Here is a 21,646-nt window from a genome sequence, read left to right on the forward strand (position 1 = left end):
GTAGAATCGCTTCAAAAGATACATTATAATTTTTTATATAATTTGAAGTGTAGTTTAACCTTTTGGCAACACTGTCTGCTATAAATCGAGGTTCCTTGGGGACAAACTTATCCGAAATCCATTTATGGCCCCGCGATGAAAGAAAGCTTGACAGCGACCTAGACTAGGTAGGAGGTGTGAAGATCTACTTTGGGGATTGTGGCGTTCTGGATGCCGGCGCGTCGTACCCCATTTCTCACCGAGCGTAGCCCCCACTCCGTCAGTACGTCGTAACTTGCTACGCTCATTTTGTTGCTTGAGTCGGTCCGAGATTCCGTTATGCGAGGTCCTTTCGCGTATAATTAGGCAAGCTCCCTAGGTAATTAATATCCTCTGGCCTATGCAGTGCATATTGTTGGATTAAGCCCCAAGTGCCTACCCCACGTTGTATTTTCATCAGCCCATAGCGTTGCATGCAGCACGCTGCAGGCATAGGTTTGGCCGCAGTACCGCATACATAACTGGATTTTGCCTATTCGCTTTCAATGCCGCGTGGGCTGTTCAGTCAACCGCACCCCAAGATTTCCGGGTAGCTCAGTAGATTAGACAGACACGAACCTGAGTTGCGGGAAAGCTGCCTTTTATCGAGATCACGGGAGAGCTGCGCACCTCGACCCTGCAGATCTATAGTCAAACATTCTCATCTCACACTCCTTGCCATGGGGTGGATTCAAGACTTTGTGATTAATGGGTGGGATTTTGTGCAGCAGAATGGAATAGGAGTACCGGCGCTGGGCATTATAGCCTTACTTGCTGTGCCTTATCTATTCGGGAGTTGCTATGGAGATGGTGCTCCACGTCTGCGAGACCCTATTCCATGTGTCTTCAACACGTTCCAGTACTTCATGGCGAATGATTGCTTTATGGATAGGGTCAAGTAAGTACCACTACATTCTGTCTCACCAGCTAAAGATTTTGACGTGTTTATATCATCTACATGCGCTCTATCCCCTAGCCGTTATTCCTGAGAAGAATCTCTGAATCTATAACAAATCTAACAGTATTGTCATTTTTACAGGAAAATTTTGAACAAGAAAGGACTTGCTCAGTTCAACCTAGTGAACAACCGTGTTTTTGTGGTACGCGGCCAGGAGAACATCCAAACTGTATTTGGAAGCTCCCACCGACTTGGCACCGAGCCAATCTTCGTTTCTTTTTTCTTCCCAGTGTTTTATCGTATGCCCAAAGAAGATGCAAGACGGTTTGCCCGTGACCTGTCAGGCAGTGGCCGTCTACCTGCTCCAGGCCATGAGCACCTTCCGGCAGAGAAGCGTATCTGGCAGGGATACGAGCACTTGTTCACCAAATGGATGAGTCAGAGAGGCACTTGTTTGCAACCAATTACAGAGCATCTTGTTCAATGCTATTCTAGGAGGCTAGAAGAATGTTTCGCAGTTGACAAGCTAACTACTATTAGTCTCTTTGACTTTTGTAAGCAGTTGGTTATGGGGAGCTATACCGAGGCCACGTTTGGCCCACGAATATTTGAGATTAACCCGAATCTCATTCAGGCCTTCTGGGAACTCGATAGCCAGATACCTGTGCTTGCACTTCGAATACCTGGCTGGCTATATGCCAAGCCTTATAAAAAGCAGGAAGCTTTCTTCGACATGATCCGCAAATGGAAAGCTAGCGCCTTGGCTAACTTTGATGTTAATGGCCCAGCCGTCGATTCCAACTGGGAGCCAAACTTTGGTGCCCGTATCAACCGGGAGGTACTTTTTTGGATCAAGGAAAATGGATTCAGTGACGAATTTGCAACTGGATCGCTGTCAATGTTTGTCTTTGGGTAAGGAGTGCTCGCAGTTTCTCAGAACACCACCACCACCTTGCTAACCCCAGGCACAGCATGAGCACGAACTCAATCCCGATAACCATGTGGATGATTATTTACATGCTCAAAGACAACGGTATTCTCCAGCTCATTCGTAAGGATCTGGCCACGGTGTTTACGACAGACCCGAAGACGGGAGAGAGACGAATGAACGTCGACAAGCTAGTAAAGTTACCACTGATGCAGTCAATCTTCACTGAAGTACTCCGACTGCACATGAACTTCAATCTCCTCCGTCACGTGAACGAATCGATGAATATCGACGGAAACACGGTCGCTAAAGGGTCTCTGCTGTCCGTCCCCATGGTCATGGCTCACTACGACGAGGATGACTGGAAAAATGAGGAACACCCTGTCACGGAATTCTGGGCTGAGAGACATATCACGTGGGTGGAACGAACGAATGCGCAGGGTGAGGTAGTGACAGAACGGGCTTTCACCGTGGCCAGTCGCCCAAGCTCATATTTTCCTTTCGGTAAGTGCCCCGCCAATTTGTGCATCCGCATACCTAAGCTTACCCAGATAATTGCAGGTGGTGGGCGTCACATATGCCCTGGTCGCTACCTTGCCAAGCGGTTGATTTTTGTGGCGACTGCGGTGTTCATCAGCCGTTTTGAGATCGAGTCCGTTTGGTGGACCAAGTTGGATGGGACAGCTTCAGACAGGCCGGGAGAAGGCGACAGACGTTTCAGTGGAGTAGGCTCCATGCCTCCAGACCGCGACTTGAAAATCCGGTGCAAGCGAGTTTCACAAGTAGTCTTATCGAGCTAGACGGTCTTCTTACATACGTACCGTATATATATAGCAACGAGATTTCTCCAAATGAAAACGATCCCTTTTCAGTGAGTTCAATGAATGGTTCTTGGGTCGTCAAGGGTGTTTCATTGTAGAGAAAACCTGTTGGGAGATCTATTTTTTTTTCTGCGCACGTATTCAAGTACATAGTATATACGTACATTACCACCAGGTTACTGTACATGAGACCCGTCTTGAGCATAAGTTAATGGTTTTTGATTAGGTCAAGACCTCTATGACCTTGGATAAAGCATTAGAGAATACACTTAAGTATATAGTTACACTTAAGGAGGCCACAAAGATGAATTAATTACATAGCCGGCCGTTTGAATCAAGCGCCATTTCGTCGCTTCCAACGGCGAATGCACCCCAGAAGAGGTGAGACGGATCCCATTTGTGCTTGATATCCAGCAGCCGTGCATATTTGTCTCCATAAATGTTTGCTTTCCAGTCTCCCTGATACCAAATGTCCATCTCGTTCATGTAGACGCCACCTCCAGGTGTGACGGCCTCCAAGGCAGGTACATGGGTATCCACCATCTTCTGCTTCACAGCCAAGTTAGACTCCAACGGAGCTGTGAAATTCCAATACGAGTTCATCGTGCATCCAATGGCAGCTTCGCGCCAGGTCGCTTGTACAGCGTTGTCAGGGTGGCTTGTGTTTTGCACGTCGAGAACTTCGCACCCCACCAGGAAAACGCCATCGCTGACGATCTGTCGAACGACATCAACCACTGCATCTGTGGCTTTTGCATCTGAGACAACTGATTTTGGTATAAGCCGACTTATGAGAGTGGTGTAGGGCGGTGAGAAGCCATAAGGCAGCGGGCCGAGGTAAGTGTTGAAGTGATCATAGTAATTGTCCGAGTCGGTAGTCGTCAAATTGTACTCGATCCCTAGCTCTTTCAGTTTGCTAGTGTACGGAGCTAGCAGGGTGTACACGTTGGAAGAAGGCTGATCTGGCAGCGTGATAGCGAAGGCCTCGAAGACGGAGTTGAGTATCATGAATATGAGGGTGTTGCTGGTGCCAACGAATCCAGGCGAAAGCTGGAGCCACTGCGAAACTGCTTCCCAGTAGGCCGTCTCATTGGTATTGGCCAATCTCAACGAGGCGCCTCCCACAGGACCGTCTGGGTACATCCTGGCGGTCATGCTCAAAACTACAGCGTAGTTGCCTGCTCCACCACCACTAAGTGCCCAGTAAAGGTCCGTGTTCTTCTCTGGGGTTGCTATCAGGTGCTCGCCGTCTGCAGTGATCACCTCCCACTCCAGGACCTGATCGGAAGCCATTCCATACGCCGTGCTCAGCATCGAGTGGCCACCACCTTGACTGTAGCCGCCCGCAATGGCAACGGTGGGGCACTCACCACCCACGACTCTGTAACCTATAGCGACAACAGCCGCGTACACTTCTGCAGCAGTCATGCCTGCTCCAATCTTGATGGCTGGCCCGGAATACCATGAGCTCTGATAGTCGTAGATGGGATCTGCTGTTTTCAAATGCCACATCCAAAGTGACAGCGATCCCGGTCCAGTTGATCTTCCTATATAACTTTTCCACTCATTAGCACTCGCAGAAAATGTTATCGAAAGGGACTGGTGCTAATAAGCTACCCACTCATGACCTGTTGTTTTCATGACCAGCCGTATGTTATTCTCTCGGGTAAAATGCACACCTGCTACAGCGTCATAGACGCAAGTGACATTGATGGAGTATGATGCGTAGTTGCCAAGCTCGCAAGCTTGAGATAAAGGGGTGAATGGATCACACGACTGATTTTGAAAATATGGGCTCATCATCTCTGCAGGATGCGGAAGACTGCATATACCAATTAGCCAGATCCGTGAATCGTTTGTCTTGCCCAACCTACAGGTGAGCCAGGCTCACGTACTAAGTTTCTGTTAGAGTCCATGCGGATTGGAGTGCTTCACACTTCGATTCATTGTAGTCCAAGAATGGCTTCGTATGGCACGTGCTTCCTAGTGGAAGAGTGGCAATTAGCCGACCTCCAACGGTCTGGTTGAGTTGAGACCAAGCGGTACTATTGGGCCATCCACTGTCTCCTGGGAGGTGTCTGCAAGTGGTTCCATCTCGGGGTGCAGCAAGAATGAGCGCGAATACCATGCTTAGCACAGTAGCGGAGGCAAAATGGGCGGCCATCTCCATGAGTCCCGAATGATTGAGTCTATCAAATCCTTTGAAAATCTGCAATTACAGCTGTTTCCACTCGTGCCGAGAGAATGGCACCTTATATTCTACTTAAAACAACTGTTCTGCTCGCCCCCACCAACATCACTTTGTTAACGCTTCCTCTTGAAATAGAAAAACGCGTTGGCAGTGGGACAACCATTGGATTCCCATCTTCCAGCAATGTGCCCATACTATGCGTTGCAGATACGTGATTTCATACATGATCAAGAGATCGAAAAGGCAAAGACGAAAAATACATAAGCGAGGGTGTCCAAGTGCAAAGCGCCGGCTTACCTGACCTGAATGTCCTGGTGGATGGCTGTCGGGGTGGGTTTATGCGAGGCCAGTATACATGCTGTGTTACAGAGACGATGCTTCCCTACGTGCCGTATTAGTGCGTCCAAAAGGATCGCGCCCGAATGCTACTATGCGTGTCACAATAAAACAAAATGCGTAAGTGTGCACCAACAGTAATTACGACGAAGCCTGATTGGGAGCAAACCAGCCTCGCATAAAATTATAATATAAGTACTCGTACGATGTATGTTGCAGACGGTTCAGCCCTTGCCGTTACACGACACTGCATGCCAGCATGCAAATACGCAGTTTTGTTTCGCTCGCACGAGAGGCGGCGGGCAAGGTGGGGAATTCAGATCTGCTGGCTCAAGACATTTGGGGGCTGTTGGCTGACGGTGCCATCCTGTACTACCCTCGCTACATGAGGGTACCCATGGACGTACGCAGCGCCCTAGTCACCTACCAACCTACGAAAATACCTACACTACTTGAGCTAGGAACTTTTGTGGAGGCCTAACTGATGAGATGCTGAGAAGATATTAAGGCTGCATTCACTAGTGGCGCGTATGCTTTGAGCACACCGAACTTACCTACCGAGATGTTGTTATACTTATACGACACCTCGTATTATATTAACCAACCTAGTACATGGGTAGCAGCAAACCGTGGGGAAGCTACCCTGCTCAGTATTATCCCTTTCCCCCCACGGCGTGCGGTGCCACCCCCTTCGCTCGATAAAAGAATCAAACAAGCTCCAGGTCCGTCGACCGATACAGGCTCATCATCGTGTCGCATTTTTGTCGTTAAGCTCGCTTGCTCAGGCTATGTGCGTGCCTGCATTGTCTGATTTAATCCTCGACCGGTCACGAAGCCCAGTTGCCAACCACCATGGGGGGGCCAAGCAAGCAGTTCTCGTGGACGCATTTCTTCCCACCCAAGCCCCAGTATACCGACCAGAACATACCCAAGAACCTGGAGGGCAAGGTCTATGTTGTGACGGGCGCCAACAGTGGCATGGGCGAGGCGCTGGCCCAGGTCCTTTATGCCAGGGGTGCCAAGGTCTACGCTGCGTGCCGTTCCGAGAAGAAGGGCACCGAGGCCATCGCCAAAATCAAGAAAGCTGAACCCAAGGCCCGAGGCGACTTGATATTTCTGCATCTGGATCTAGCTGATCTATCCAACGTCCAAGTTGCAGCCAAAAGTTTTTTGTTGTCGGAGAGCAAGCTTCATGTTCTTTTCAATAATGCGGGAGTCATGACGGGGCCCAAGACATCTCCAACAACAACCGCACAAGGACACGAGTTGGCCTTGGGTGTTAACTGCGTTGGCACTTTTCTCTTCACAAAAAAATTGACTCCAGCACTGGTGGCAGCTGCAAAGGAGGAGCCTGCTGGCAGCAATGCAGTCCGTGTCGTCTGGCTCTCTTCGTTTGGTTTAGAGACATTTGCCCCCGAAGGACAAGGCATTGATCTTCACAACCTCGACTACCATATACCCAGAGAGCCTATTGATCGCTACGGTATTAGCAAGGCCGCAACCTGGCTGTTAGCTGTCGAGTACGCCCGGCGCCACAAGGCCGACGGCATCGTTAGTGCTGCTATTAACCCAGGCAACATCAAAACCGAGCTTGCGAGGGACCAAGGCGCGGCTTTGAAGCTGATCGCCGGTGCAATCGTTTACCCTGTGATGAACGGGGTATATACTCAGCTATATGCGGGCTTCTCACCTGAAGTAACCAACGAGAAAGTGGACTGGACCAAAGAATGGAGTAAGTCACTTGAGCCCGTTGAAATGATGAGCACGATAGCTGACCATCTTCAGTCATCCCCTGGGGACGAGTTGCCCCAATCCGACCCGACCTCCCAAAGGCAACGCTTCCTGCTGATGAAGGCGGCAATGGTAACGCGCAGCAATTCTGGGAGTGGAGCGAACAGCAAGTTAAGGATTTCTTGTGATGATTGGCCGGTTAGGCCACGCTTAGCTGCTTGTGATAGTGCAGTACAAACGACAAGTTTCTTGGCAATGAATGCTATGCTATACAATTCTAGCCCCCAATTCCACGCCTCGCATTTCTTACCCTATTTGAATTGTTCACAAATTTGGACCATGCAGCATACGTGAGCCTAGCCGCCAATGTAACTACATATGTACTCATTTCCGCAAGGTTTCTAGTCTCATTGCTCTTGGATTTTAGGCCGAGGAGCTGTATGAAGTCCTTCAGATGGTTCCTAGGCGAATTACAAGCTTTTCCCCGCGGACCTTGCCGGCTTGTAGCATGTGTAAGCCTTCGATGATGCCCTCCCATTCGCCATGGACCTCCCGCACTGGATGCGGCTTGATAAGACCCTGGTCCAACGATGCCTGCATTTCGCTGGACCAGTAACGTCCTTGGGAATACAACTGTAGGTTTTGGTCGCGGGAATATGTGTTGTCGCCCAGCGCCACCTTGTGTCCAAAGCCCTCGAAGCCCATGACTTCCTTCGTCCGAACTGCACGTCGGGTCCGCCACTCATCCTTGAACCCCTCCAGGCAGGCATAGCGTCCTCCCGCCCGACCGATAGCGGCAAAACACAACGCTGCGGATTCCGGGGTCGTGATGCAATCTAAGGCGTGACGAATTGGGTCTCCATTAGGGGCCATCGTGCGGATCGTCGCGGCACAAGCAGGCGACGTGTAGGGTGCGGAGCCAACTGCGCCGTACGCGACAGCCAGGGGCGCCGACTCCACTGACGTTACAGCAATCGGTGTGTGCCCAGCCCTATATGCGACAATACTCTGTTAGCACAGGTGGGGTGCTGACTAGGTGGCAAGCAACTTACAGCTTCAGCATCTGGCATGCCATTGTACCTGTGGCAGTTGCTGCGCCGTATACCAGCACAGGGTAACTCTTCTCTGCTGGTTGCGTCAGCGATCCAGGCAAACATAGCGCATCTGGGTCGCCAAAGAGTGCAACCACACTGGTACCCCAGCATAGGCCACCGATTGCAGCACCTTCGAGGTCAGTCAGTCTATTGGGTACGCGTAGAAGCTGGCTGGCATCGGCAACGAGCCACTGAGCAAACGACCCGCCAACCATCGTTCCATAGGGAAACTCAGTGCCGGCGACTCGAGTGCCTTTGGGGAACGACGCCAGTACACTGTCACCTCGTGTGTCCTCGACAACGCCGCAAAAGTCGCAACCAATCGGTATATTGGTTCCTGGCCGGGGGAAATACTTGATCATCTTGAAGTCACTAGGGTTCAGGGCCACGGCCAAGACGCGGACAAGCACCTGATTTGCCGAAGTCAAGGTAGGGACCGGCACATTGTGGGACACCACCACAGCGAGAGAGTCTGCCGGAAATTCCGCCTGTTCCGCCTGGATTATTGCTGTCTGGACTTGCGGAGGCGCCATATTGACGGGTGGCCAGGTAAAAGACGATATGTAGAGCAAGCTTGGTGAGATTTCAAAATGCTAGCCTGACCTCGAACGGCTTTAAGTGGTAGTTGCCCCGATTACTGGTGGCTTGGTGCGCCTCGGGCTCCTTCTGGGCGGTTAGCTACCTAGGTATGCAAGTGGTTGGAGGAGATCTGCATTACCTGCCATCCCCTCAGACTCTCATACTCCTAGCGTAGGATTTGGTATCCGGTACAGATGCACGATACAACCATTCGTGGCGGATATACAGCTCTGCTAACAGATCGTCTCTCTAGATTCTTCCATGTGCAACCGGCCGGTGCAAGGGAGTCCCATGATTATTGTTACCTACGCCCCAGACCAGGTATATCCTTCGGGTGATGTGGGACTTGGGTTGCAACGGACTATTTTCGGCCTAGAAATCTTGATTTCAATGTCCCTTTGATTGCACCGTGGTACAGAGGTATCCAGGGTGCCTGTCGAGAAGAGAAGGTCAATCTGGCGTCAGTTGTAGCTACATCGACGGATCACATTGGGCCCTCCACTAAGATCGTAATAAGCGCCAAAACCAGAAGACCTACACAAGGCTAGTAAGTACTGCCTACAAGAATTGAAGGGATAAAAAGAACAGAATATGTGGTGAAGAGAGAAACGGTTCGTCGTAAAGGGCAGTGATGAGAAGGGGAGTGGGAAAAGGGGGGTGATGGTTCCAACCGAGCGGTACAGCCCCCAGCAACCGCTCTGCTCAATATCTAAGCTTGCTGTATTATAGGTAGTTTTATTATCTGGTGACGTCGAGACTCAGGTCACTGGTCACTGGATGAATGATAACTCTGATAACGCCCAAGTTTGCCAGCAATCTTAGAAGACGCTCAAATCTGAGTAGAAACGGTACAAGTGCCCGCTGTATCTTGCGCAGGCTTTCCTCTGCTTTCCAGACATATTAGAAAAACAGGAGAGTCAAAGTCAATCCACTGTATAATTCGGGCACTAGGTATGTCACGTTGTCCGAGTGAGCCCATTGCCATAGTTGGCAGCGCTTGCCGTTTTGCTGGCGGTGCCAACTCGCCATCGACGCTATGGGATATTCTGGAAGAGACCCCGGATCTTCTCCAGAAGATTGGATTCAGCCGTTTCAATTCGGACGGATTCTACCATCAGAACGCCGACCATCATGGACATACTAACGTACGGCATGCTTACCTCATCAACGAAAACGTGGCCGAGTTTGATGCCGAGTTTTTTGGCGTGAAGCCCGTCGAGGCAAAGGCAATGGACCCACAACAACGCTTTCTACTAGAAGTGACGTATGAAGCCATAGAGTCAGCTGGTATGGAAATTTCCAACCTGCGTGGCAGCAACACAGGCGCGTATGTCGGTGTGATGTTCAACGACTATGCTACAATGCTTCTACGAGACCACCAGACCATACCAAGGTACTTCGCTACCGGGACTGGCCAAAGCATGCTATCTAACCGTATTTCATACTTTTACGACTGGCATGGGCCCTCCATCACAATTGATACGGCCTGTAGCTCTAGTCTCGTAGCTGCACACATGGCGGTTCAATCGCTGCGATCCGGCGAATGTCGGGTAGCGTTAGCTTGTGGGTCAAATTTGCTGATCGGGCCTGAACCTTTCATAATCGAGAGTAAGCTCAACATGCTGTCACCGGACGGCCGCAGTCGTATGTGGGACCAAGGAGCGAATGGGTATGCGAGAGGAGACGGTGTTGCGGCTATTGTTCTAAAGACCCTCAGTGCTGCGCTGGAGGATGGCGACCACATCGAGTCTGTTATTCGCGAGACGGGACTCAACCAAGACGGCGCTACTGCCAGCATCACTATACCAAGTGCCTCAGCTCAAGTATCTCTAATTCGGAATACCTACGGAAAGGCGGGGCTCGACCTTTTGAACCCAAAAGACCGGCCACAATATTTCGAGGCTCACGGCACCGGCACGCCTGCGGGTGACCCAATAGAGGCAGAGGCTATTCACACTGCATTTTTTACGTCCAAGTCCGGAGACGTGTTCCACGAACCCACGACGCTCGGCATGGGACATCCACTTTACGTGGGTTCTATCAAGACCATTCTCGGCCACACAGAAGGCGCAGCTGGTGTCGCTGGGTTGATCAAAGCATCCCTCGCTCTCCAACGAGGATGTATACCTCCAAACTTATTGTTCAATGAACTCAACCCGAATGTAGCCCCATTCTATAAGAATGTTGAGATTCTACGAACTAAGAAGCTCTGGCCTACAACTGAAAAGGGGGAAGTGAGACGGGCCAGCGTAAACAGCTTTGGTTTCGGCGGCACGAATGCGCACGCCATCGTTGAAAGCTATGAGACTTCATCAACTGGCAACTCTCTCTTAGCTGCGCCACCTCTCCCCTCTAAGTCTTTGTCAACGCCGTTATTCACTCCGTTCGTATTCTCCGCGTTCTCTGAGCTCTCCCTTCGCGGCATTCTATCATCTTATCTACATTATCTAGAAGGAAACGTGTCGGACGTTAAACCTCAAGATCTTGCCTGGACACTGCGACAGCGCCGCTCAGAGTTCCAGTATCGTGCTTCATTTGCTGCATTGTCGCTGGAAGATCTTAGAGGTCTGATAAAATCCAAATTAGAAAAGACCGAGATCAATAGAGACCTGGTAGTTGGCATCAAGTCGCTGTCCTCTGGTACTCGTCAGAGCAAAAAGGTTGGAGGAATTTTGGGAGTATTTACTGGCCAAGGTGCACAGCATCCACGCATGGGTGCCTCTCTGATAGAGGAATCCCCAGCAGCCCGCAAAAGAATACAAGATTTGGAGGATTATCTAACGCAGATACCTGAAGAAGATCGGCCAAGCTGGTCTCTGGTGGAGGAGCTGCTAGCCTACAGCTCATCATCGCGGGTGCAAGAGGCTGAGCTCTCACAGCCACTTTGCACCGCGCTCCAGATACTTCTGGTCGATCTCCTGCGACTCGCGGGCGTGCATTTCTCAGCCGTCATAGGCCATTCGTCAGGAGAAATCGCGGCAGCGTATGCCGCAGGCTACCTCTCAGCCCGCGATGCCATGTGGATTGCACACTACCGTGGCAGGCTTGCCTCACTAGCGGTGAATCGGAATCGGCCAGACATCAAGGGTGCCATGTTGGCTGTGGGAAGCTCCATGGAAGATATGGACAGTCTCTGTGCCGATGAGCGGTTCGTCGGCCGTGTAGCAGTGGCAGCTAGCAATTCTTCATCGAGCGTAACTGTTTCTGGTGATGCAGATGCAATCGCCGAACTAGAGGACGTTTTAATCGACGAAGATAAGTTCAACCGACGGTTGAAGGTCGATAAAGCCTACCACTCCCATCACATGCTCTCCTGTTACGAGCCCTATGTTGGCGCTCTACAAAATTTGGACATCAAGCCTGAGTTGCCCGCATCCGCAGAGGCATGTGTATGGTTCTCCAGCGTTGACGGGGGCCAGGTGCTGGACCCGAAAGAGAGACTTCAGGGACTCGGCAGCGAGTACTGGGCCGAAAACTTTACCAGACCCGTCCTCTTCTCCCAAGCTCTTAGCACGGCTCTTAAGAATAGCTCTTTCAGTCTGGCCTTAGAAGTAGGACCCCATCCAGCGCTTAAAGGCCCAGCCACAGAGACAATTCGGGAAGTTCTGGGCAAGGACATACCATATCATGGGGTTTTTTCTCGCAAGTTGAGTGCTACGCAGGCTTTCTCGGATGCTCTTGGTTTCCTCTGGTCGCACCTGGGCAAGAACGTCATCGACCTTGATGGGTTTGAGCGCGCAGTGAGTAGTCATGACGACACGGAGCACCCATTTCGTCTAGTTAAAGGCTTGCCCACGTATCAATGGAACCACAAGACTAGGTACTGGCATGAAGCACGGTGGTCGCGCAAGACACGGTTGAGAGCGTCTCCCGTTCATGCTCTGTTAGGCGATGAAACACCTGATAGCGCTCCGTACCATATGCGATGGCGTAACTTATTGCGAGTGAGCGAGCTGGAATGGCTTTCGGGTCATGCGGTTCAGGGACAAACCGTCTTTCCTGCTGCGGGCTACTTAGCTACAGCTATGGATGCGGCACAAATCATTGCTGGCGAAAGCACCATGCGTCTTGTAGAGATGTCCGATTTTTTAATTCATCAGGCCATCCCTTTTGATCAAGACGACGCGGGCATCGAGGTGCTCATCGAGATGAGCGATATTACCAGGGACAAGCATGATAGCAATCTGATCCGGACCAATTTCACTTATGCGGCTGCCATAGATGTTGGCTCTGACAACTTGACCTTGGCAGCCAGCTCGAAGGTGGAAATTCGCCTCGGCGAAGCATCTGCATCGCTACTGCCTCAGCGTGGCGCTGAACCACCGCACATGATCGAGGTTGAGCCGGAGCGGTTTTACAGCGCGCTGGACGAGCTCGGTTATAACTTCACGGGCTATTTCAAATCCTTGACCTCGATGAAGAGAAAACGTGGCTGGGCAACGGCGTTGGTTCAGACGCAAATGTCAGACCCATCGTTACTGATCCATCCAGCTACGCTAGATGCTGTATTGCAATCCGCTTTCCTAGCCTACAGTTACCCGTACGACGAAGAACTCCGCACTCTGCATCTCCCTACAACCATTCGTCGTATACGGATCAATCCAGCTGCTCTGCAAGACGGCTTGTCGGGGGAGGTCGGCGAAAAATGTTTCGCGCTGGCAGATGCGTCCATTGACTTCGGGCGTTTGGGTCAAAAGACAGCTCGAAACATTGTTGCTACCATCAACTTCTACGCTGGCAGTCAGACAACGACGCCTCCGCACGCAGCCGTCCAGGTCCGAGGCGTATCCTTCCTGCCCCTTGGGGACTCAGTGAACGGAGAAGTAAATCGGCCCGTGTATAGCAAAGAGTACTGGGTCCCATGTGAACCGGACGGTGTGGCTGCAGCACGTGGCCTCTGGGAAGATGCCGAAGTTCGGCGAAAGGCACGCTTGTTGGAACGCGTTGCTACCTTCTATTTGCGCAGGTTCCATCGCGAGGTGCCAGAAAACCACCCGGCACGCACCACCTTCCCTACCAACTGGTATTTAAACCACGCCCGGCATGTCTATGATTTGGTCGAAAGCAGGAAACATGCTTGGTGGGAGGCTCAATGGGACCAGGATACAGTCGAGAGCATTTCGGACGCCTGTCAACCCCATATGGACCTCCCTGACTTTCAGATCATGCACTTGGTGGGCACGCAAATGCCCAATGTTTTCGAGGGCAAGACCACCATGCTCCAACAATTTCGCCACGATGGAAGCGATATCCTGGATCGTTACTATGCTGAAGGCACCATTACCAAGCACCTGGCGGCCTGGGTTGCTCGTGTTGTGAAGCAAATTGTTGACCGACATCCGCATTTAAGAATATTGGAAGTTGGTAAGTAATGACTTTCTATCCGGTAGAACTTGTGTACCTTTTGATATCGAGTGCTATTCCATCATACATGCACGGCCCCGGCTGACGCATATTACCAGGTGCCGGGACAGGAGGAGCTACTAAGGCTATCCTGGATGAAATCGGCGACAAGTTCTCGTCATACACGTACACAGATATATCATCTGCATTCTTTGAAACTGCTTCAAACTTTTTCTCTAAATACAAGAACAAGATGACGTTTAAAACACTCGACATTGAGACGGATCCTACGCTACAAGGGTTCAAGGAAGGGGCCTATGACCTAGTCATCGCTTTTTTCGTCATCCATGCCACCGGCGATCTTGATCGCAGTCTACATAACCTGAGGAAACTCATAAGACCTGGAGGCTTCCTTGCCATGGGTGAGGGAGCGGACAACGGCGCCGGCACTGCTACCAGCGGCTTCATATTTGGTACTCTGCCCGGTTGGTGGGTCGGCACTTCCAAAGGCCGCGTACTCAGTCCGCTCATATCTGTCAACGAATGGGACGGTCTACTCCGGTCCTCGGGATTCTCAGGCATTGAAAGCTCTACCTCTAATTTTGCCGAGGATATATTCAATGTTTTCCCCGTTGTCTCGCAAGCAATCGACCCTCGTGTCAACTTCTTGCGAGATCCTCTGTCGTCTATAACATCCCTAGTACATGCCGGGGTGTCTCCGATAAAGAGGCTGATCCTGGTTGGTGGGCAAAGTGCACGTAGCTTACACCTGATTGACGGACTGGAAGCTCTTATGATGCAGGGATACGCTATAAAGACGTATCGCTTCCGCAACGTCGAGGAAGTCGACTACAGCCTTGCAAATGACGAGTCGACTGTCGTAAGCTTGACTGACCTAGATTCCCCAATTTTCAAAGACATCACACCCCAAAGATTCCATGCACTTCAAAAGATGTTTGAGGTTGGAAAGACAGCTCTGTGGGTAACCAGTGGTCGGCAAAGTTCTGAGCCGTTTGCCAACATGATGGTCGCCTTTGCGCGATGCGCAGGTCACGAGATATCTGGCCTTGACGTGCAGAAGTTGGATGTTTCGAAACCAGAAGAGATGAACCCTAAAGCTCTGGCAGAAGTTCTTCTCCGCCTCCATGGCTCACTTGCCCTGAAAAAGGAGAATCGTACCGGGGGCGACCTTTTCTGGACCGTTGAGCCTGAGTTGGTCATTGATGATCAAAATCGTCTTCTCGTACCGAGGCTCAACTTCATTGCGGAGCTAAACGACCGATACAACGCTGGACGTCGGCCAACTAAGATCCAACCAAGCTCTGCAGAAGTAGCCCCTGTATTCAGCCTACAATACGAAACCAGTCTGGGAAGCAGCAGCAACTACGTGCTACGAGAATTGACTCGATACGAATTGGAGTTGTTAGATGCTTATAAGCCTTCCAACGGCTGGCTTGAAATTCGCACCCTATATTCGACAATATCGGCCATCAAGACATCATTTGGGCGAAGATATATTGTCGCCGGCGTGGAGGTAGACACTGAGCACTCGTACATAGCACTGGCATCGTCACGTTCCTCAATTATCAGAATTCCCCATGGACAGGTAATCCGTAGCAACATAGAGGGTCTCTCCCTGAAGGAGACTCTGTCCGTCGTGACCGCCCATATAATTGCGTTGACAGCATTCCATAGCCTCTCTAGTGGTCACACACTGTTAGCACATAACGTTCCGCTCCCTGTCGCCGATGCTTTGGCAGCACAGTCCGACGAAAAGAAGATTGATGTGGTATATGTTACAGATCGCGCTGATATATCGCCGCCTACCTCATGGATTACTCTTCCAAAATATCTTGGTTCGTCTGAAATTAAAGACATTTTGGCTTTGGACGAGCCTCCGGCTGCTTTTCTTGGGTTAACCAACCATGAAACCACTAGCTACGACAGCGAGGTGGCAACTATCTCGAGCTTTGAGGCTCCTGGCGCAATTATACTCACGGCCAAGTCTCTTTTTTCGTCGACTGCTGATATTACAAGCAATACCTCTGAGTGTATTAGAATGACGGAGACCATACGTAACGCCTTTGCACACGCCAAGAAACAATGGTCTGCGGAATCTCAAACGGCGAACCACTCTGCCTCATCTCTTCTGCCGGTTGTTGCGCTTGAACATCTTGTGCAAACGCCAACAGATCCTCTTGATCCCTTATCCATTGTTGACTGGACAGGAAAGGTGTCTACGTTGCCAATTCTGGCAACTAGGCTAGATGCAAGTCTCATGTTCAAGGGTGATAGCACATACTGGATCGTTGGTATGTCCGGTGCCCTGGGCATCTCTCTAGCCGATTGGATGATTAGCAGGGGAGTCAGAAACTTGGTCATGACGAGCAGAAACCCGGATATTGATCCCGAGTGGATCGCAGCGCACAAGCGTCGTAAAGCCATCGTTACCATCATGAGATGCGACGTGACTGACGAAGCGGCCTTAAAGGCAGCCCATCGCAAAATATGTGAGACTCTTCCAACAATCAAAGGAGTGATACACGGTGCCATGGTGCTGCGTGACGTGGCAATCAGCAACATGTCCTATGAACAGCTCATGGATGTAATTCGTCCTAAAGTCAATGGCAGCATCTACCTGGACAGGATTTTCGCTGAAAAGGGCCTTGACTTCCTGGTCTTTACCTCATCAATCAATACCATAATTGGTAACAAGGGTCAAGCCAACTATGGAGCAGCCAATTCTTTTATGTGCAGTCTAGCAGCCCAGCGGCAGAAACGCGGCTTGCAGACCGCTGCTGTCAACGGCGGTGCAATCATCGGGGCGGGCTACATGGAGCGAGATTCCCGCCGAACGTGGGATCGCATCACACAGAACAACTGGATGATGCGAATGTCAGAGGATGACTTTGTTCAGTCTGTTTGCGAAGGTATTGAAGCCAGTCGCTTGGATTCTCACGGACCTGAAATCACAACGGGCCTCAGTCTAGTCCCTGCCCATGCAACCAATGCACCTTTCTGGTTGTCTGATCCCAAATTTTCTTATTTCATTACAGACGAACAGGAATCGTCTGAATATCACAACCGGAATGGGACGGAAGCTACCTCAAATGCAACGTCTGTTCAGGACCTTCTTCTTCTCTGCAAGACGGAGCAAGAATGCTTCGAGACTGTCCAACGTAAGTTCACCCCTTTTTGTTAACGTCTGCCAGTCTCCGATTAGCCGCAATCGGAAAATTACTTATAGCACACACAGATGCCTTTACGAACATGTTACGCAATGTTCTACAAGTAACCATCTCTGATGACGACTTAATGGCGTCTCACAGTAGCGATATTGGTCTCGATTCACTGGTTTCGGTGAATATTCGGTCATGGTTCCTGAAGCAAATGCAAGTTGGTGTGCCTGTGCTGAAGATCATGAGCAACGAGACCATGGCAGATCTCCTCCAATTCGCCATATCGGCTGTGCCGCGAGAACTGGTGCCACAGCTCAATGACCAACCTGAACCAGCCGAGACAACGGTGGTGGTTTCTCAGCAGCAATTCATCTCGAACGGCAGCGCAGATCCAATTTCTCTTACGAATGTCCAGGACAAGGGTAACCTTAACGGCTATACTAAAGGTTACGCTAATGGCGACGACTCTGTTGTGGCACCCTCGACCAACGGCCAACCAAGTTGGAAGACTCATCAGGGAATGAACGAAGTGACGGCGACAAACAAAGACAACGCAATAAATTGGGAAGTCGAGTCCAGGCCACCCACGAGCATAATGAATGTTCCATCAGATTTTGAGTCTCCAACGTCTGTTGTGCCGCCCCGCATTGTTGTCCTCACGGGCGCTGGTGGCCTGTTCGGTCGTCACCTAGTAAAGTACTTATCCATGCAACCCTCAGTCCAGAAGATCATATGCATCGCTCTCCGCAATCTCGCCCAGCATCTGGAGAAGGACGAGCTTCCCCCTCCATCCGAGGTCATTGAGTACTACGAGGGCGACCTCAGGTCCCCTTTACTAGGCCTTACCCCTGCTCAAGCGGCCGCTGTATTCTCCGGTGCCGATGTCGTTATCCACAATGGCGCCGATACATCTCACATGAAGAGATACCAAGACTTGTGGACGTCCAACGTCGGCTCTACCATAGAATTGGTGAAGCTTTGCCTTCCACGACGAGTGCCGTTTCACTATGTATCATCAGCGGGCTTAGCAATGCTTTACGACCAAGCAGCCTTCCCGCCCGTGTCAGTAATGGGGTCTGGATGCCGTCTACCCGCGACTGATGGCTCATTTGGCTATGCCAGTGCGAAATGGACGTGCGAGGCGCTCCTAGAACGCACGCACGCGCTGTATAAAGGTAAATGGCCCGTGTGCATACACCGGCCGTCTACGATTATACGGGAAGGCATGGATGCCGAGGGGCTCAAGGCAGAGTTGGACTGGGTGAACGCGCTGCTATTCTATGCGGCAAAGACCAAGACCGTCCCGCAGATCCAGCGGAATCGCGGGGCTCTAGACTTGGTCAGCGTCCAGAACGCCTGTTCAGATCTAGTGTCGCGCGTAGTACAGCCCGATGAGCGCATGAAGAAAGGAGAAATCAGCTTTGTCCATCAGGTGGGTGACAGGATAATCTTTTTAAACCGATTGCAGGACATGGGTTTGGAGGAGCCTAGCCAAAAACCATTTCAAGTACTCCCCCTAGATCAGTGGATCGACAAGGCCAAGGCAGAAGGTCTCCATCCGGCAGTGTCTGCACTGGTAGAAATGATGGATGATCCGGACTTGCCCGACTATCCCAGACTTCTGAAACAGATAGCTTAGAGGAGATTAATTCGAGCGTATTGCAGTCAAGTAGTGTAGATTTAGACTGTAATGGGGCTTAGTGGCTCTGTATTATGTGTGCTACTGGTATGGGATTGTGTCATTGAGCTGGATAGGGGCCCCACAATTCGAGGAGGTTTTGCTAGTAGTGGTCGCAGGCCGAAGGGGAAAGTCCCCAGGTCATCACCTTTTTCATTTATGAAGTTCTACCATTCCAGTTTGGTATCATTCGCATCGGCTTCGAGAGATCAGAAACGTGTTCATCTTCACTTCGAGGACAATGCAAGTGTTCCCTTGTCAGAAGGGATCCTGCACTGACCGGTAGTCAGGGCTCAGCTCCTCCACTCCAGTTCAATACATGTTGCACTGATTATTATGCTTTGTCTGTTCCCATATTCGTGAGTTTATCGGCCGTCGAGCAATTAAGTATAGTAAAGCATTACAGTATTCCTTTTCATGCAGCTTGTCAGGTCAATTTATTTCTCCCTTGCATTTAGTTATACACTTCTGCTTAAAGCTAAAGAAACTAATCAAAACTCTCGGCTTTCACCGATAGCACAGGCGTCGAAGATACCAGTTTGAGCAATGCCCCTCATTTCCAATGCTTCCTTCAACTTTTCCGGGGGTTCGTTGACAGGTTCAGATGTCAACGCCCATGTTCCCCAATGCATGGCCAAGGCTTTTATGCATTTAGTGTCTTGGAAGATCTCAACAGCATCATAGGGGCTCGCATGGACTGGGCTGTACATCATACGCGGATGGTAAGCGCCGATGGGAAGCAGGCCCAAATCGAATGGTCCCCGAAGCTCGCCGATTTGTGCAAAGTGCGGGTTCGTCGGTAAGTCATCGAAGCCTGGCCCAAATTCCTCCATTCCATCTGGGACGCATCTATAGCCCGTATCACCGGCAAACCACAAAGACTTGTCGCCCGACGTGACAGCCCAAGACGCCCATAACGTGTGGTCCTTGTCGGAAGGAGTCCGCATTGTGCCGTGCTGACTGGGCAGGCATGAGACCTCGGCGGTGATATGCTTCGGCTCTTCGTTGCTCGCAGCCGGCCTCTCCAGGGTCACCACGGCGTCATCCCACCAGTCCATTTCGGTCACAGCATGGACACCGAGTTCACGTAACTTTGGTGATTCCCCAAGCCCAACAAAAAAGTGAACCTTTGGGTATGCTTTGATGAGCTCCTTTACAGTTGGATACGAGAGATGATCAGGATGGTTGTGGCTAAGGAAGACGGCGTCTAGAGCAGGGAAAGCACTCGGCGTACAGGCAGGGGCCGTGAATCGCTTCGGGGCGAAGAAATTATGGCGCTCCTCGAAGACGGGGTCAAATAAGGCGCGGAAGCCCGAAGGGAACTCTACGAAGTAGGTTGCATGGCCAATCCACGTTGCTCGGAGCGTGCTAGGCCCCGCCGTGCGAGATTGTAGGAATTGCGCCTTCACCGTAGGGATCTTGGCGATGGACGTGTCGGGGACGGGGAGCCTTCCTCGCAGGCGGTTACTGAGACAGTGAGTCAAACCCGATAAACCAGGAGGAAGAGGTAAGAAATTGCCTACCCAAAGTAAAGCACGGCGGAGCCCCAAAGCGAAACGTTGTTCCAGTTGCCGAATGATGGGCAGGGGTTCTTGAATCGGATAAGACGCCCGGAATCATCGTAGACGTGGTGTGCTTTGGCGCCCTTGGCTGGTGCTGTGCCGTGGTCTACAGTGACGGTGCAGGTGTAGGTGTCCTTGGCTGTAGGGACTGACATGACGGGAAGTGTCGCCGTCGTGAGATGTCTCCCGAATAGGCGGTAGAGGCTTGAGCTGCGTAGGTTTGATGAATAAGTCAAATCGTGGAAACGGATGGCGTTCTGTTGCAAGCTGCTGTAACTCATTCGGCAGGTAGCAAGGGCGAGTTTGTAAGTCACGGAGGGGCAAGCATGCCAGAGGCAGCAGCAAGCCCAGGCATTTATGCTTGTGATTGCCTGTTACACAGCGCACGGATTGCCAGATACAATGAATATTGGTCCCAATGGCGCTAGTGCCGATTGGGCAATATGATGCCCATGGCAGCGACCTTCATGGATAAGATCAACTCACGCTATTAATAGGGAAGATATCATGAACTATTTGGAAATGTTATAGTGCGGCGAGCGTGTCTTATTGTGCTCTTTTCACTTTGTCTACAATACTGAAGGAAGCGTGGCATTGATCCACATCTCGGAGCTTTGGCAATTGCCTTGGCTTCAGTCATTCATAGCTTATGTATTTCAACCGTGTCACATGGGCATATGTATTCATTGACAGGTAAGTCAGAGGCTATGTCATCCAGGAGGTTGAGACATCTCGGGCTCTGAGTTTAAGTGGATATCCTCCTCTGCCAGTCGCATGCACCTAACACTTCTTAAGAAAAGGGGTTACTCTAAAGGGTAGGAAAATTAACACCTATCAGCTAGTCTGTCTCTCTCCACACGCATGCCCGAGGTCAAGATGAACGAAAAAGAGAAAGAAAAAAAAAGAAAAAGCAGGACTCCACTCCGAGGTCCAACCCCCAACATAAAACGGGACAGGCTGCCGATGTCGTCGTTCGTCTTCCAGCTCCGCGACCCGCTGGTGGACTGCAGGTAATCCCGCGGGCTGCCCTGGGCCTCGGGCGTCATGTGCAGCCCAGCAAGATTTATCACTCTTTAAAATACCACCGAGGCATGCAAGAACAAGAAAGAATGCGCCCCCATTGTTACGTGACACGACATACACCTGTGACAGCTATAACTAGCATAGAATGCATGGCCTTGCCGTGTTTCTGTAGTAGCCTGTTGGCCCCAGCAAGTCACCCAGCGTAAGAGGGGCATACGAGGCTCTCAGACAAATACTAGCATCGGTCCAAGAATGTGTCAGTATT

General features: G+C 50.9%; 7 protein-coding genes across 7 annotated transcripts; 3 read left to right on the forward strand and 4 right to left on the reverse strand.

The window, feature by feature from the left end:
* Positions 1-249: 249 nt before the first annotated feature.
* Positions 250-2,685, forward strand: BKA67DRAFT_627121 (putative cytochrome P450). Its single transcript, XM_046105558.1, has 4 exons — positions 250-916; positions 1,058-1,828; positions 1,888-2,348; positions 2,406-2,685. Exons 1-4 carry the CDS (start codon positions 699-701, stop codon positions 2,642-2,644), a joined length of 1,689 nt encoding a protein of 562 aa, XP_045956668.1. The 5' UTR covers positions 250-698; the 3' UTR covers positions 2,645-2,685.
* A 4-nt stretch (positions 2,686-2,689) lies between these two features.
* BKA67DRAFT_693531 (uncharacterized protein) lies at positions 2,690-4,565 on the reverse strand. The gene is made up of 3 exons (XM_046109250.1): positions 4,540-4,565; positions 4,287-4,487; positions 2,690-4,220 (listed from the first exon to the last, which is right to left on the reverse strand). Exons 2-3 carry the CDS (start codon positions 4,466-4,468, stop codon positions 2,975-2,977), a joined length of 1,428 nt encoding a protein of 475 aa, XP_045956669.1. The 5' UTR covers positions 4,469-4,487; positions 4,540-4,565; the 3' UTR covers positions 2,690-2,974.
* BKA67DRAFT_354041 (uncharacterized protein) lies at positions 4,405-4,998 on the reverse strand. The gene is made up of 2 exons (XM_046096383.1): positions 4,540-4,998; positions 4,405-4,487 (listed from the first exon to the last, which is right to left on the reverse strand). Exon 1 carries the CDS (start codon positions 4,833-4,835, stop codon positions 4,560-4,562), a length of 276 nt encoding a protein of 91 aa, XP_045956670.1. The 5' UTR covers positions 4,836-4,998; the 3' UTR covers positions 4,405-4,487; positions 4,540-4,559.
* A 1,046-nt stretch (positions 4,999-6,044) lies between these two features.
* On the forward strand, positions 6,045-7,111 carry BKA67DRAFT_593868 (putative estradiol 17 beta-dehydrogenase; the record flags this gene model as incomplete). The annotated part of the gene is made up of 2 exons (XM_046104987.1): positions 6,045-6,924; positions 6,978-7,111. The coding sequence occupies 2 exons, from the start codon at positions 6,045-6,047 to the stop codon at positions 7,109-7,111; spliced, it is 1,014 nt and encodes a 337-aa protein (XP_045956671.1).
* A 262-nt stretch (positions 7,112-7,373) lies between these two features.
* On the reverse strand, positions 7,374-8,550 carry BKA67DRAFT_538206 (zinc-binding dehydrogenase family oxidoreductase; the record flags this gene model as incomplete). Its single annotated transcript, XM_046100444.1, has 2 exons — positions 7,374-7,914; positions 7,976-8,550. 2 exons carry the CDS (start codon positions 8,548-8,550, stop codon positions 7,374-7,376), a joined length of 1,116 nt encoding a protein of 371 aa, XP_045956672.1.
* Positions 8,551-9,431: 881 nt separating this feature from the next.
* Positions 9,432-18,757, forward strand: BKA67DRAFT_693533 (putative polyketide synthase; the record flags this gene model as incomplete). Its single annotated transcript, XM_046109251.1, has 3 exons — positions 9,432-13,960; positions 14,059-17,118; positions 17,196-18,757. The coding sequence occupies exons 1-3, from the start codon at positions 9,550-9,552 to the stop codon at positions 18,755-18,757; spliced, it is 9,033 nt and encodes a 3,010-aa protein (XP_045956673.1). The 5' UTR covers positions 9,432-9,549.
* Positions 18,758-18,762: 5 nt separating this feature from the next.
* On the reverse strand, positions 18,763-20,990 carry BKA67DRAFT_573778 (beta-lactamase superfamily domain-containing protein). The gene is made up of 3 exons (XM_046103379.1): positions 20,321-20,990; positions 19,314-20,264; positions 18,763-19,155 (listed from the first exon to the last, which is right to left on the reverse strand). Exons 1-3 carry the CDS (start codon positions 20,637-20,639, stop codon positions 19,109-19,111), a joined length of 1,317 nt encoding a protein of 438 aa, XP_045956674.1. The 5' UTR covers positions 20,640-20,990; the 3' UTR covers positions 18,763-19,108.
* Positions 20,991-21,646: the final 656 nt, after the last annotated feature.

The sequence above is a fragment of the Truncatella angustata genome (genome assembly GCF_020726525.1).
Source record: "Truncatella angustata strain MPI-SDFR-AT-0073 chromosome Unknown BKA67scaffold_6, whole genome shotgun sequence".
Taxonomy (NCBI): domain Eukaryota; kingdom Fungi; phylum Ascomycota; class Sordariomycetes; order Amphisphaeriales; family Sporocadaceae; genus Truncatella; species Truncatella angustata.